Source organism: Oncorhynchus masou, chromosome 29 (genome assembly GCF_036934945.1).
Source record: "Oncorhynchus masou masou isolate Uvic2021 chromosome 29, UVic_Omas_1.1, whole genome shotgun sequence".
In the NCBI taxonomy this organism is placed as follows: domain Eukaryota; kingdom Metazoa; phylum Chordata; class Actinopteri; order Salmoniformes; family Salmonidae; genus Oncorhynchus; species Oncorhynchus masou.
Genome location: NC_088240.1, coordinates 100,961,983 through 100,977,336, shown reverse-complemented (window position 1 = coordinate 100,977,336; position 15,354 = coordinate 100,961,983). Strand labels below are relative to the sequence as shown.

General features: G+C 47.1%; 1 protein-coding gene across 4 annotated transcripts in view; it reads right to left on the bottom strand.

Annotated features, from left to right (window-relative positions):
* Positions 1-15,354, bottom strand: part of LOC135521075 (ribonucleases P/MRP protein subunit POP1-like) — a 44,633-nt gene that overhangs the window by 5,069 nt on the left and 24,210 nt on the right. For 3 of the 4 annotated variants that reach the window (XM_064947009.1, XM_064947008.1, XM_064947007.1), the window contains exons 10-14: positions 14,713-14,832; positions 12,854-12,975; positions 9,673-9,861; positions 5,398-5,552; positions 4,162-4,347 (exon numbers count right to left, since the gene is read on the bottom strand). In XM_064947009.1, the coding sequence (XP_064803081.1) occupies positions 4,162-4,347; positions 5,398-5,552; positions 9,673-9,861; positions 12,854-12,975; positions 14,713-14,832 (772 nt within the window). The remainder of the gene's footprint in view (positions 1-4,161; positions 4,348-5,397; positions 5,553-9,672; positions 9,862-12,853; positions 12,976-14,712; positions 14,833-15,354) is intronic. The other variant, XM_064947011.1, reaches the window with a different exon arrangement.

The following is a 15,354-nucleotide window of genomic DNA, read 5'->3' as shown; positions in this document are numbered from 1 at the left end:
CAAACACCGCCCGGTGATTCCCAGCACCACAAACACCGCCCGGTGATTCCCAGCACCACAAACACCGCCCGGTGATTCCCAGCACCACAAACACCGCCCGGTGATTCCCAGCACCACAAACACCGCCCAGTGATTCCCAGCACCACTAAAAAAATGGATTGAGCCAAAACGCAGTAAAAACACAATATGAGCTCATGAAGTCAGCCATTACTCTATAAGCTGCTGACTTTAGGAGGATAATCTCTCTGATGTCGGGCAGTCATTTGGGTCTGGATGTTCTCATCATGAAAGGTATGCTGGGAGGGGTTATAATGACAGGTATGCTGGGGAGGGGTTATGTTCCCATCATGAAAGGTATGCTGGGGAGGGGTTATGTTCTCATCATGAAAGGTATGCTGTGGAGGGGTTATGTTCTCATCATGAAAGGTATGCTGGGGAGGGGTTATGTTCCCATCATGAAAGGTATGCTGGGGAGGGGTTATGTTCTCATCATGAAAGGTATGCTGGGAGGGGTTATGTTCCCATCATGAAAGGTATGCTGGGGAGGGGTTATGTTCCCATCATGAAAGGTATGCTGGGGAGGGGTTATGTTCCCATCATGAAAGGTATGCTGGGGAGGGGTTATGTTCTCATCATGAAAGGTATGCTGGGGAGGGGTTATGTTCTCATCATGAAAGGTATGCTGGGGAGGGGTTATGTTCTCATCATGAAAGGTATGCTGGGGAGGGGTTATGTTCTCATCATGAAAGGTATGCTGGGGAGGGGTTATGTTCTCATCATGAAAGGTATGCTGGGGAGGGGTTATGATGAAAGGTATGCTGGGGAGGGGTTATGTTCTCATGAAAGGTATGCGGGGGAGGGGTTATGTTCTCATCATGACAGGTATGCTGGGAGGGGTTATGTTCTCATCAAGAAAGGCATGCTGGGGAGGGGTTATGTTCTCATCATGAAAGGTATGCTGGGGAGGGGTTATGTTCTCATCATGAAAGGTATGCTGGGGAGGGGTTATGTTCTCATCATGAAAGGTATGCTGGGAGGGGTTATGTTCTCATCAAGAAAGGCATGCTGGGGAGGGGTTATGTTCTCATCATGAAAGGTATGCTGGGGAGGGGTTATGTTCTCATCATGAAAGGTATGCTGGGAGGGGTTATGTTCTCATCATGAAAGGTATGCTGGGAGGGGTTATCATGAAAGGTATGCTGGGGAGGGGTTATGTTCCCATCATGAAAGGTATGCTGGGAGGGGTTATTTTCCCATCATGAAAGGTATGCTGGGAGGGGTTATCATGAAAGGTATGCTGGGAGGGGTTATGTTCTCATCATGACAGGTATGCTGGGGAGGGGTTATGTTCTCATCATGAAAGGTATGCTGGGAGGGGTTATGTTCCCATCATGAAAGGTATGCTGGGGAGGGGTTATGTTCCCATCATGAAAGGTATGCTGGGGAGGGGTTATGTTCCCATCATGAAAGGTATGCTGGGGAGGGGTTATGTTCTCATCATGAAAGGTATGCTGGGAGGGGTTATGTTCTCATCATGAAAGGTATGCTGGGAGGGGTTATGTTCTCATCATGAAAGGTATGCTGGGAGGGGTTATGTTCTCATGAAAGGTATGCTGGGGAGGGGTTATGTTCTCATCATGAAAGGTATGCTGGGGAGGGGTTATGTTCTCATGAAAGGTATGCTGGGGAGGGGTTATGTTCTCATGAAAGGTATGCTGGGGAGGGGTTATGTTCTCATCATGAAAGGTATGCTGGGAGGGGTTATCATGAAAGGTATGCTGGGAGGGGTTATGTTCCCATCATGAAAGGTATGCTGGGAGGGGTTATGTTCCCATCATGAAAGGTATGCTGGGAGGGGTTATGTTCTCATCATGAAAGGTATGCTGGGAGGGGTTATCATGAAAGGTATGCTGGGAGGGGTTATCATGAAAGGTATGCTGGGAGGGGTTATCATGAAAGGTATGCTGGGGAGGGGTTATGTTCCCATCATGAAAGGTATGCTGGGAGGGGTTATGTTCTCATCAAGAAAGGCATGCTGGGGAGGGGTTATGATCTCATCATGAAAGGTACGCTGGGGAGGGGTTATGTTCTCATCATGAAAGGTATGCTGGGGAGGGATTATGTTCTCATCATGAAAGGTATGCTGTGGAGGGGTTATGTTCTCATCATGAAAGGTATGCTGTGGAGGGGTTATGTTCCCATCATGAAAGGTATGCTGGGGAGGGGTTATGTTCCCATCATGAAAGGTATGCTGGGAGGGGTTATGCATCAGATCTGTCCGACACTACTCTACACTGTGGGGGGTAAAAGGGCAAGTCATTATTAAAACAACAACAGGGGTTTCATAAAAGGTGAAACATTATGAATGAATACTATAAGTTATGCAGAGGAGAGGATGAAACTAATATTAGAGGTAATGAAAAACACTTTCTGTTGAGATTCAGGACTCTATTCGGTCTACGGCCGAAGCGCTACAGACTCAGGGCTCTATTCAGTCTAAGGCCGAAGCGCTACAGATTCCGATATAGAAATTGAAAGATAATTTCCCATTGAGCCGACATATGCCAGGTTCACCGTGAATGCAGTCTCCACTTCCGCGGTAACATCGCCTTTAAATGTCGAATCGCGCTGTAACATCGCCTTTAAATGTCAAATCGCGCTGTAACATCACCTTTAAATGTCAAATCGCGCTGTAACATCGCCTTTAAATGTCAAATCGCGCTGTAACATCGCCTTTAAATGTCAAATCGCGCTGTAACATCACCTTTAAATGTCAAATCGCGCTGTAACATCGCCTTTAAATGTCAAATCGCGCTGTAACGCTAAACTACCGTGATACAGATTGAATAGAGGCCTAACAGGATATAAGGGAGACGTTTGACTGAGGAACTTTCCTGAATAAAACAAAACATTAACCAATACAAGTACCAGGCAATTGTGAAAACATAACCAGGACTATAAGCTAGTAGAAGTCTTCTAGACGGGTTAGTTGACAGCGTCACTACAATGGAGGAGGACGTTTGACTTAGGAACTTTCCTTTACAAAACCTATCATTGCAGGAGGACCAATACAAATACCAGGCATTTGTGAAAACATGGACTAAGCAGGACTATAAGCTAGTAGAAGTCTCCTAGACGGGTTAGTTGACAACGTCACTACAATGAAGGAGGACGTTTGACTTAGGTTTTGTAAAGGAAAGTTCCTATCATTGCAGGAGGACCAATACAAGTACCAGGCATTTGTGAAAACATAAGCAGGACTATAAGCTAGTATAAGTCTTCTAGACGGGTTAGTTGACAACGTCACTACAATGAGACAAGGCCGTGTGTTGTCATGATTCTGGTTGGTCAGACAGCAAGAAGCTGCCTTGTGGGGACTCGTTTCAGCTCGTTATCTTGTTCTTGATACCATGAGGTGTTTCGACTGATGTCGAATTTGATTTGACCTTTATTTAAACCCTCCCTAGCATATACAGGCAGTGAAGAACAAATTATTATTTTCAATGACTGCCTTGTTCAGGGGCAGAACGACAGATATGTGCCTTGTCAGCTGGGGGAATCAAACTTGCAACCTTTCGGTTACTAGTCCAACGCTCTAACCACATACACACGGTTAGCAGATAATGTGAGTAGCGAAATGCTTGTCGGGGTAACAAATAATACAAAATACTGCATGTTTTTCTGAGGAGGGAAGCGAGGTCGGCCATCTCATGTCTACGCTAATATGGTTAACATTCGCTAGCTAACCGACAACAACTAACGATGTATTTGAGAGACAACAATTGCTCATTTTGCAAATATATGTATGTTTTCAATAAACATTGGGAGACAAAATACAGTTTCCACGTTGACAACAGTCGAAGCCAACCCCGTCTGTTTTGACCTACAGTCACACACACACACACACACACGTCTGTTTTGTTGAATACTCGATTCTGATTGGGTAGAAGGGCATTCTAGAGTGTGAATAAACTTCAGACAGTTGGAAGAGATATTGGGACACCTCTGAAATAGACCCCACAAACACATGCCTCTTAACCGTACATCACTGCACCGAGCGGATCCTTCTTCCTACCACGGGGTCCGTTGTATCCAGATAATGTGCACAGCTCCGTGTTTATCCCTTACATATACAGAGTATCATCCACAAGTGGCATCTACCTCAAGACTGTGAAGTTACTCTGTGGTGATGTCACTTCCTGTTCCATTGATGCGACTGATTCCTCTCCTCCTCCTCCTTCCTCCTTCACGATCAGCTCCCACTCCTCGACCAGCTGTTGCCAGGGACAACGGAACGGAGCCAGGCAGCCATGTTTGATGTAATTGGTCCGTTTGGCTGGTGGGCGCCTATACAGAGGTCAAGGGGTCATGCTCTAGTCAAACTGTTTCAGTGCACGAGGGGGAGCCCAGCCTTTTATGTAACAATAATATATAACCCAGTCATGAGCCTCCACTTGATGAAATGAGCTCAGTTGAAATATCAAACTCAAAAGGATAGTTTATGTTAAACTCTCACCAGTAATCTGACTTGAGTCTTCGCAGTGTTAACACAGATCCTGTATCAATATGTTGGTTTGAGAGACATTATATACCGTATGAAACATCCAGAATACCAGTGAGTTAGACTTTATCAAACACTACCAGACACCCCCTTTTACCTGGAGTTACAGGTGACACCGACCATCTCCTCAACACACCTGGAGTTACATCAGGTGATACCAACCCTCTCCTCAACACACCTGGAGTTACATCAGGTGATACCAACCCTCTCCTCAACACACCTGGAGTTACATCAGGTGATACCAACCCTCTCAACACACCTGGAGTTACATCAGGTGATACCAACCCTCTCCTCAACACACCTGGAGTTACATCAGGTGATACCGACCCTCTCCTCAACACACCTGGAGTTACATCAGGTGATACCAACCCTCTCCTCAACACACCTGGAGTTACATCAGGTGATACCAACACACCTGGAGTTACATCAGATGATACCAACACACCTGGAGTTACATCAGGTGATACCAACACACCTGGAGTTACATCAGGTGATCTCAACACACCTGGAGTTACATCAGGTGATCTCAACACACCTGGAGTTACATCAGGTGATACCAACACACCTGGAGTTACATCAGATGATACCAACACACCTGGAGTTACATCAGGTGATACCAACACACCTGGAGTTACATCAGGTGATACCGACACACCTGGAGTTACATCAGGTGATACCGACACACCTGGAGTTACATCAGGTGATACCAACACACCTGGAGTTACATCAGGTGATACCAACCCTCTCCTCAACACACCTGGAGTTACTTCAGGTGATACCAACCCTCTCCTCAACACACCTGGAGCTCCATCACGTGAAACCGACCCTCTCCTCACCTCCTGAACTTGGCCAGCAGCTCAGCCTCCTGCTCTTCCTGGAAGCGTGCTCCTGCAGGGCAGTCTGGGTAGTCGTGGGGAAAGTGAGGCTCTCCTTTATTCTGGGCGTGTTTCAGGCTCATCCTCAGCCCTCCGATACGTACTCCTCTATAAACCTGAAGGAGAGGAGGGTTACTACTTTAGTTACCTCTCCTCTACCTACCTGGAGAGAGTTACTACTTTAGTTACCTCTCCTCTATCTACCTGGAGAGGGTTCCTACTTTAGTTACCTCTCCTCTACCTACCTGGAGAGGGTTACTACTTTAGTTACCTCTCCTCTACCTACCTGGAGAGGGTTACTACTTTAGTTACCTCTCCTCTACCTACCTGGAGAGGGTTACTACTTTAGTTACCTCTCCTCTACCTACCTGGAGAGGGCTACTACTTTAGTTACCTCTCCTCTACCTACCTGGAGAGGGTTACTACTTTAGTTACCTCTCCTCTATCTACCTGGAGAGGGTTACTACTTTAGTTACCTCTCCTCTATCTACCTGGAGAGGGTTACTACTTTAGTTACCTCTCCTCTATAAACCTGAAGGAGAGGAGGGTTACTACTTTAGTTACCTCTCCTCTATAAACCTGAAGGAGAGGAGGGTTACTACTTTAGTTACCTCTCCTCTACCTACCTGGACAGGGTTACTACTTTAGTTACCTCTCCTCTACCTACCTGGAGAGGGCTACTACTTTAGTTACCTCTCCTCTACCTACCTGGAGAGGGCTACTACTTTAGTTACCTCTCCTCTACCTACCTGGAGAGGGTTACTACTTTAGTTACCTCTCCTCTACCTACCTGGAGAGGGCTACTACTTTAGTTACCTCTCCTCTACCTACCTGGAGAGGGCTACTACTTTAGTTACCTCTCCTCTATCTACCTGGAGAGGGTTACTACTTTAGTTACCTCTCCTCTATCTACCTGGAGAGGGTTACTACTTTAGTTACCTCTCCTCTATCTACCTGGAGAGGGTTACTACTTTAGTTACCTCTCCTCTATCTACCTGGAGAGGGTTACTACTTTAGTTACCTCTCCTCTACCTACCTGGAGAGGGTTACTACTTTAGTTACCTCTCCTCTATCTACCTGGAGAGGGTTACTACTTTAGTTACCTCTCCTCTATCTACCTGGAGAGGGTTCCTACTTTAGTTACCTCTCCTCTACCTACCTGGAGAGGGTTACTACTTTAGTTACCTCTCCACTACCTACCTGGAGAGGGTTACTACTTTAGTTACCTCTCCTCTACCTACCTGGAGAGGGTTACTACTTTAGTTACCTCTCCTCTATCTACCTGGAGAGGGTTCCTACTTTAGTTACCTCTCCTCTACCTACCTGGAGAGGGTTACTACTTTAGTTATAGGGAATAGGGTGGGTCCTAGTTACTTTAGTTACCTCTCCTCTACCTACCTGGAGAGGGTTACTACTATAGTTATAGGGAATAGGGTGGGTCCTAGTTACTTTAGTTACCTCTCCTCTACCTACCTGGAGAGGGTTCCTACTTTAGTTACCTCTCCTCTACCTACCTGGAGAGGGTTACTACTTTAGTTACCTCTCCTCTATCTACCTGGAGAGGGTTACTACTTTAGTTACCTCTCCTCTACCTACCTGGAGAGGGTTACTACTTTAGTTATAGGGAATAGGGTGGGTCCTAGTTACTTTAGTTACCTCTCCTCTACCTACCTGGAGAGGGTTACTACTTTAGTTATAGGGAATAGGGTGGGTCCTAGTTACTTTAGTTACCTCTCCTCTACCTACCTGGAGAGGGTAACTACTTTAGTTACCTCTCCTCTATCTACATGGAGAGGGTTACTACTTTAGTTACCTCTCCTCTACCTACCTGGAGAGGGTTACTACTTTAGTTACCTCTCCTCTATCTACCTGGAGAGGGTTACTACTTTAGTTACCTCTCCTCTATCTACCTGGAGAGGGTTACTACTTTAGTTACCTCTCCTCTATCTACCTGGAGAGGGTTACTACTTTAGTTACCTCTCCTCTATCTACCTGGAGAGGGTTACTACTTTAGTTACCTCTCCTCTATCTACCTGGAGAGGGTTACTACTTTAGTTACCTCTCCTCTATCTACCTGGAGAGGGTTACTACTTTAGTTACCTCTCCTCTACCTACCTGGAGAGGGTTACTACTTTAGTTACCTCTCCTCTATCTACCTGGAGAGGGTTACTACTTTAGTTACCTCTCCTCTATCTACCTGGAGAGGGTTACTACTTTAGTTACCTCTCCTCTATCTACCTGGAGAGGGTTACTACTTTAGTTACCTCTCCTCTATCTACCTGGAGAGGGTTACTACTTTAGTTACCTCTCCTCTACCTACCTGGAGAGGGTTACTACTTTAGTTACCTCTCCTCTATCTACCTGGAGAGGGTTACTACTTTAGTTACCTCTCCTCTATCTACCTGGAGAGGGTTCCTACTTTAGTTACCTCTCCTCTACCTACCTGGAGAGGGTTACTACTTTAGTTACCTCTCCACTACCTACCTGGAGAGGGTTACTACTTTAGTTACCTCTCCTCTACCTACCTGGAGAGGGTTACTACTTTAGTTACCTCTCCTCTATCTACCTGGAGAGGGTTCCTACTTTAGTTACCTCTCCTCTACCTACCTGGAGAGGGTTACTACTTTAGTTATAGGGAATAGGGTGGGTCCTAGTTACTTTAGTTACCTCTCCTCTACCTACCTGGAGAGGGTTACTACTATAGTTATAGGGAATAGGGTGGGTCCTAGTTACTTTAGTTACCTCTCCTCTACCTACCTGGAGAGGGTTCCTACTTTAGTTACCTCTCCTCTACCTACCTGGAGAGGGTTACTACTTTAGTTACCTCTCCTCTATCTACCTGGAGAGGGTTACTACTTTAGTTACCTCTCCTCTACCTACCTGGAGAGGGTTACTACTTTAGTTATAGGGAATAGGGTGGGTCCTAGTTACTTTAGTTACCTCTCCTCTACCTACCTGGAGAGGGTTACTACTTTAGTTATAGGGAATAGGGTGGGTCCTAGTTACTTTAGTTACCTCTCCTCTACCTACCTGGAGAGGGTAACTACTTTAGTTACCTCTCCTCTATCTACATGGAGAGGGTTACTACTTTAGTTACCTCTCCTCTACCTACCTGGAGAGGGTTACTACTTTAGTTACCTCTCCTCTATCTACCTGGAGAGGGTTACTACTTTAGTTACCTCTCCTCTATCTACCTGGAGAGGGTTACTACTTTAGTTACCTCTCCTCTATCTACCTGGAGAGGGTTACTACTTTAGTTACCTCTCCTCTATCTACCTGGAGAGGGTTACTACTTTAGTTACCTCTCCTCTATCTACCTGGAGAGGGTTACTACTTTAGTTACCTCTCCTCTATCTACCTGGAGAGGGTTACTACTTTAGTTACCTCTCCTCTATCTACCTGGAGAGGGTTACTACTTTAGTTACCTCTCCTCTATCTACCTGGAGAGGGTTACTACTTTAGTTACCTCTCCTCTATCTACCTGGAGAGGGTTACTACTTTAGTTACCTCTCCTCTACCTACCTGGAGAGGGTTACTACTTTAGTTACCTCTCCTCTATCTACCTGGAGAGGATTACTACTTTAGTTACCTCTCCTCTACCTACCTGGACAGGGTTACTACTTTAGTTACCTCTCCTCTATCTACCTGGAGAGGGTTCCTACTTTAGTTACCTCTCCTCTACCTACCTGGAGAGGGTTCCTACTTTAGTTACCTCTCCTCTACCTACCTGGAGAGGGTTCCTACTTTAGTTACCTCTCCTCTACCTACCTGGAGAGGGTTACTACTTTAGTTACCTCTCCTCTACCTACCTGGAGAGGGTTCCTACTTTAGTTACCTCTCCTCTACCTACCTGGAGAGGGTTCCTACTTTAGTTACCTCTCCTCTATCTACCTGGAGAGGGTTACTACTTTAGTTACCTCTCCTCTACCTACCTGGAGAGGGTTACTACTTTAGTTATAGGGAATAGGGTGGGTCCTGGTCTAGAGTAGTGACCTATATAGGGAATAGGGTGGGTCCTGGTCTATAGTAGTGCACTATATAGGGAATAGGGTGGGTCCTGGTCTAGAGTAGTGCACTATATAGGGAATAGGGTGCCATTGGGCCCTGGTCTAGAGTCGTGCACTATATAGAGAATAGGGTGAGTCCTGGTCTAAAGTAGTGACCTATATAGGGAATAGGGTGCCATTGGGCCCTGGTCTAGAGTCGTGCACTATATAGGGAATGTGTGGTCCATACCAGAGGGACCCAGAAGGCCATGCCCCAGGCCTTGGGTAGCAGCAGGTCCCATCCCGCCCCCCAGGACCCCATCTCTGTGCCCTGGCTCTTCCCAGACTGCTGCACCAGTAGGACGGGTACTCTACCCTGCAGGGGGGTGGGGAGTCTGGAGCCTGGGACCAGAACATCATTACGCAGTCTGTTTACTTCCTGCAGACAGAGAGAAGACTGGATATGGGAGACAAATCACGTTTCCATACAAAGTTTTTATGCAAGTTACACCGTATGAAAATAAAATCACCACAGGTGTGATGCAATTTCACAAAATGTCAACGGAAAAATGTTCCTTAGACATGGTATGATATTTATTTTGTTGGTAAAAATGTATTATGTCTGGCCATGATATGCTACGTTGTACTACGACGTGGTAAACCGGGAGAATGTTCCAGAACCTGACAGTGAACTGTTGTCTATAGAGAATGCTCCAGAACCTGACAGTGGACTGTTGTCTAGGGAGAATGCTCCAGAACCTGACAGTGGACTGTTGTCTATAGAGAATGCTCCAGAACCTGTCAGTGGACTGTTGTCTATAGAGAATGCTCCAGAACCTGACAGTGGACTGTTGTCTATAGAGAATGCTCCAGAACCTGACAGTGGACTGTTGTCTATAGAGAATGCTCCAGAACCTGACAGTGGACTGTTGTCTATAGAGAATGCTCCAGAACCTGACAGTGGACTGTTGTCTAGGGAGAATGCTCCAGAACCTGTCAGTGGACTGTTGTCTATAGAGAATGCTCCAGAACCTGTCAGTGGACTGTTGTCTATAGAGAATGCTCCAGAACCTGACAGTGGACTGTTGTCTATAGAGAATGCTCCAGAACCTGACAGTGGACTGTTGTCTATAGAGAATGCTCCAGAACCTGACAGTGGACTGTTGTCTATAGAGAATGCTCCAGAACCTGACAGTGGACTGTTGTCTATAGAGAATGCTCCAGAACCTGACAGTGGACTGTTGTCTATAGAGAATGCTCCAGAACCTGACAGTGGACTGTTGTCTAGGGAGAATGCTCCAGAACCTGACAGTGGACTGTTGTCTAGGGAGAATGCTCCAGAACCTGACAGTGGACTGTTGTCTAGGGAGAATGCTCCAGAACCTGACAGTGGACTGTTGTCTAGGGAGAATGCTCCAGAACCTGACAGTGGACTGTTGTCTAGAGAGAATGCTCCAGAACCTGACAGTGGACTGTTGTCTAGGGAGAATGCTCCAGAACCTGACAGTGAACTGTTGTCTAGAGAGAATGCTCCAGAACCTGACAGTGGACTGTTGTCTAGGGAGAATGCTCCAGAACCTGACAGTGAACTGTTGTCTAGAGAGAATGCTCCAGAACCTGACAGTGGACTGTTGTCTAGGGAGAATGCTCCAGAACCTGACAGTGGACTGTTGTCTATAGAGAATGCTCCAGAACCTGACAGTGGACTGTTGTCTAGGGAGAATGCTCCAGAACCTGACAGTGGACTGTTGTCTATAGAGAATGCTCCAGAACCTGACAGTGGACTGTTGTCTAGGGAGAATGCTCCAGAACCTGACAGTGGACTGTTGTCTATAGAGAATGCTCCAGAACCTGACAGTGGACTGTTGTCTATAGAGAATGCTCCAGAACCTGTCAGTGGACTGTTGTCTATAGAGAATGCTCCAGAACCTGACAGTGGACTGTTGTCTAGGGAGAATGTTCCAGAACCTGTCAGTGGACTGTTGTCTATAGAGAATGCTCCAGAACCTGACAGTGGACTGTTGTCTAGGGAGAATGCTCCAGAACCTGTCAGTGGACTGTTGTCTATAGAGAATGCTCCAGAACCTGACAGTGGACTGTTGTCTAGAGAGAATGCTCCAGAACCTGACAGTGGACTGTTGTCTAGGGAGAATGCTCCAGAACCTGACAGTGGACTGTTGTCTAGGGAGAATGCTCCAGAACCCGACAGGAAACAGTTTCTGTGAACGCTCCAGAACCCGACAGGAAACAGTTTCTGTGAACGCTCCAGAACCCGACAGGAAACAGTTTCTGTGAACGCTCCAGAACCCGACAGGAAACAGTTTCTGTGAACGCTCCAGAACCCGACAGGAAACAGTTTCTGTGAATGTGATGGTAACCCATCTAACTTGTATTGTTAATAGCTTAGGGAATTTAACAACAGAAGGTATGTTTATGTGCCCTACGTCATCACACACACAGACTTCAACCTGCAACAAGTCAATGTGATGGAAACATCTGCCGGGAAGATGTGCTTATTGTTTTTAAATGCTGATTGTTTTATATTCACGTTAAAATCTGTCCCCAATTGGATAGAAACCTGGGTACAAACGCAGTCAAGGATTCAATTAAACAGCAGCGTGGATTCATGAAGAACAATCAAATACGAGGAAAACATATTGGTCTGATCTTCCTGGGTTGAGTCTCCAGGAGGACATACATTTAGTGACTCTTCTTCCTGGGTTGAGTCTCCAGGAGGACATACATTTAGTGACCCTTCTTCCTGGGTTGAGTCTCCAGGAGGACATACATTTAGTGACTCTTCTTCCTGGGTTGAGTCTCCAGGGGGACATACATTTAGTGACTCTTCTTCCTGGGTTGAGTCTCCAGGAGGACTTACATTTAGTGACTCTTCTTCCTGGGTTGAGTCTCCAGGAGGACATACATTTAGTGAATCTTCTTCCTGGGTTGAGTCTCCAGGAGGACTTACATTTAGTGACTCTTCTTCCTGGGTTGAGTCTCCAGGAGGACATACATTTAGTGACTCTTCTTCCTGGGTTGAGTGTCCAGGAGGACATACATTTAGTGACTCTTCTTCCTGGGTTGAGTCTCCAGGAGGACTTACATTTAGTGACCCTTCTTCCTGGGTTGAGTCTCCAGGAGGACATACATTTAGTGACCCTTCTTCCTGGGTTGAGTCTCCAGGAGGACATACATTTAGTGACCCTTCTTCCTGGGTTGAGTCTCCAGGAGGACATACATTTAGTGACTCTTCTTCCTGGGTTGAGTCTCCAGGAGGACATACATTTAGTGACCCTTCTTCCTGGGTTGAGTCTCCAGGAGGACATACATTTAGTGACCCTTCTTCCCGTGGGACATACCCTGGGTAGAGTCTTCATACATTTAGTAATGATATATGATATATTAACAGACATGGTGCTATGGCTCAGTACCTGGTCTGTCATCTTGTTGTGTGTGACGTTGTCGCGGACAGACCGGTCCCACAGGGAACTCTGGCTGAGGGCTTCAGGGATCCCCTTCAACATCAGTTCCCTCCTCCTCTCCTCGTTCCCTCCTGAAACAACAGAGGGCATAGTGCCATATGACCAGGTACTCAGGGGAGTCACCAAACGGTGTTGAGTAGGCCAGAGGAAGCACACAACGAGTTGGCGACATCTACAGCTTCACCGAGTAGCTCTATAGGGCCTACATCCACTAAATAAGGAAGTGGGTGATGCAACCCCCAGCCAGGTACTAAAAGGTCAATAAGGAAGTGGGTGATGCAACCCCCAGCCAGGTACTAAAAGGTCAATAAGGAAGTGGGTGATGCAACCCCCAGCCAGGTACTAAAAGGTCAATAAGGAAGTGGGTGATGCAACCCCCAGCCAGGTACTAAAAGGTCAATAAGGAAGTAGGTGATGCTACCCCCAGCCAGGTACTAAAAGGTCAATAAGGAAGTGGGTGATGCAACCCCCAGCCAGGTACTAAAAGGTCAATAAGGAAGTGGGTGATGCAACCCCCAGCCAGGTACTAAAAGGTCAATAAGGAAGTGGGTGATGCAACCCCCAGCCAGGTACTAAAAGGTCAATAAGGAAGTGGGTGATGCAACCCCCAGCCAGGTACTAAAAGGTCAATCAGGAAGTGGGTGATGCAACCCCCAGCCAGGTACTAAAAGGTCAATAAGGAAGTAGGTGATGCTACCCCCAGCCAGGTACTAAAAGGTCAATAAGGAAGTGGGTGATGCAACCCCCAGCCAGGTACTAAAAGGTCAATAAGGAAGTGGGTGATGCAACCCCCAGCCAGGTACTAAAAGGTCAATAAGGAAGTAGGTGATGCTACCCCCAGCCAGGTACTAAAAGGTCAATAAGGAAGTAGGTGATGCTACCCCCAGCCAGGTACTAAAAGGTCAATAAGGAAGTGGGTGATGCAACCCCCAGCCAGGTACTAAAAGGTCAATAAGGAAGTGGGTGATGCAACCCCCAGCCAGGTACTAAAAGGTCAATAAGGAAGTGGGTGATGCAACCCCCAGCCAGGTACTAAAAGGTCAATAAGGAAGTGGGTGATGCAACCCCCAGCCAGGTACTAAAAGGTCAATAAGGAAGTGGGTGATGCAACCCCCAGCCAGGTACTAAAAGGTCAATAAGGAAGTGGGTGATGCAACCCCCAGCCAGGTACTAAAAGGTCAATAAGGAAGTGGGTGATGCAACCCCCAGCCAGGTACGACAAAGATAAATAAGGAAGTGGGTGTGAACCTCTGAGGGCGTGGTCTGAGCACAGGGTCCTGCCAGGATTCGAACCTGGGACATCTGCATAGACGAGCAGAGGCTCCCCAGGAGCACAGGACCTGAGAAGTACCACAACCAGAAGAGCAGAGAATGACCCACAGAACCTCCCTACCCACAAAGCCTCAGGACCCATCACCATCACAAACACAGGGTCCTGCCAGGATTCGAACCTGGGACATCTGCATGGCCGAGCAGAAACTCCCCAGGAGCACAGGACCTGAGAATGACCCACAGAACCTCAGGACCCATCACCATCACAGGGTCCTGTTCAGCAGGGAACAAATCCATGACATTCTCTTGCATACGTTCTTATTTGAATATTAGGTAGTTGGCTACGTCACAGTTTCACTCTGATGGAAAAGGTTGTGTTCTGAACATGGCCCAGGTAGACTCACCCTAAAGGAGAACTAATGATGTAATGTAAACTATATCGGACCTGTCTGAACCACCCCCACCCTGTCTCCTGGCTCAGGGGTTACCATGGCTACTGGCTTGGGGGTTACCATGGCTACTGGCTCAGAGGTTACCTTGTGCCTTCCTGATGTCGGTCACGGCCTTGCTTCTCTTGTTTGGTAAGGTCAATCTGGGGTCATCCACCGTCAGACCCAGAACTGAGCCGGCTGGGACCTCCGCTGTGGAGTACACACCTGAGGGGAGGAGACAGGACATACATGAGGTTTTAACTCTGACCCTGTTCCTGGAGAGAAACCCTCCTGTAGGGTTTAACTCTGACCCTGTTCCTGGAGAGAGACCCTCCTGGAGGTTTTAACTCTGACCCTGTTCCTGGAGAGAGACCCTCCTGTAGGTTTTAACTCTGACCCTGTTCCTGGAGCGAGACCCTCCTGGAGGTTTTAACTCTGACCCTGTTCCTGGAGAGAAACCCTCCTGTAGGTTTTAACTCCAAACCCAATCTAGTGCACCTGATTCTAATGATTAGCTGGTTGATAAGCTGAATCAGGTTAGTTACAACTGGGGTCGGAGTTGAAACCTCCAGGAGGGTCTCTCTCCAGGAACAGGGCTGGAGTTGAAACCTCCAGGAGGGTCTCTCTCCAGGAACAGGGCTGGAGTTGAAACCTCCAGGAGGGTTTCTCTCCAGGAACAGGGCTGGAGTTGAAACCTCCAGGAGGGTTTCTCTCCAGGAACAGGGTTGGAGAGCCCTGATCTAATCT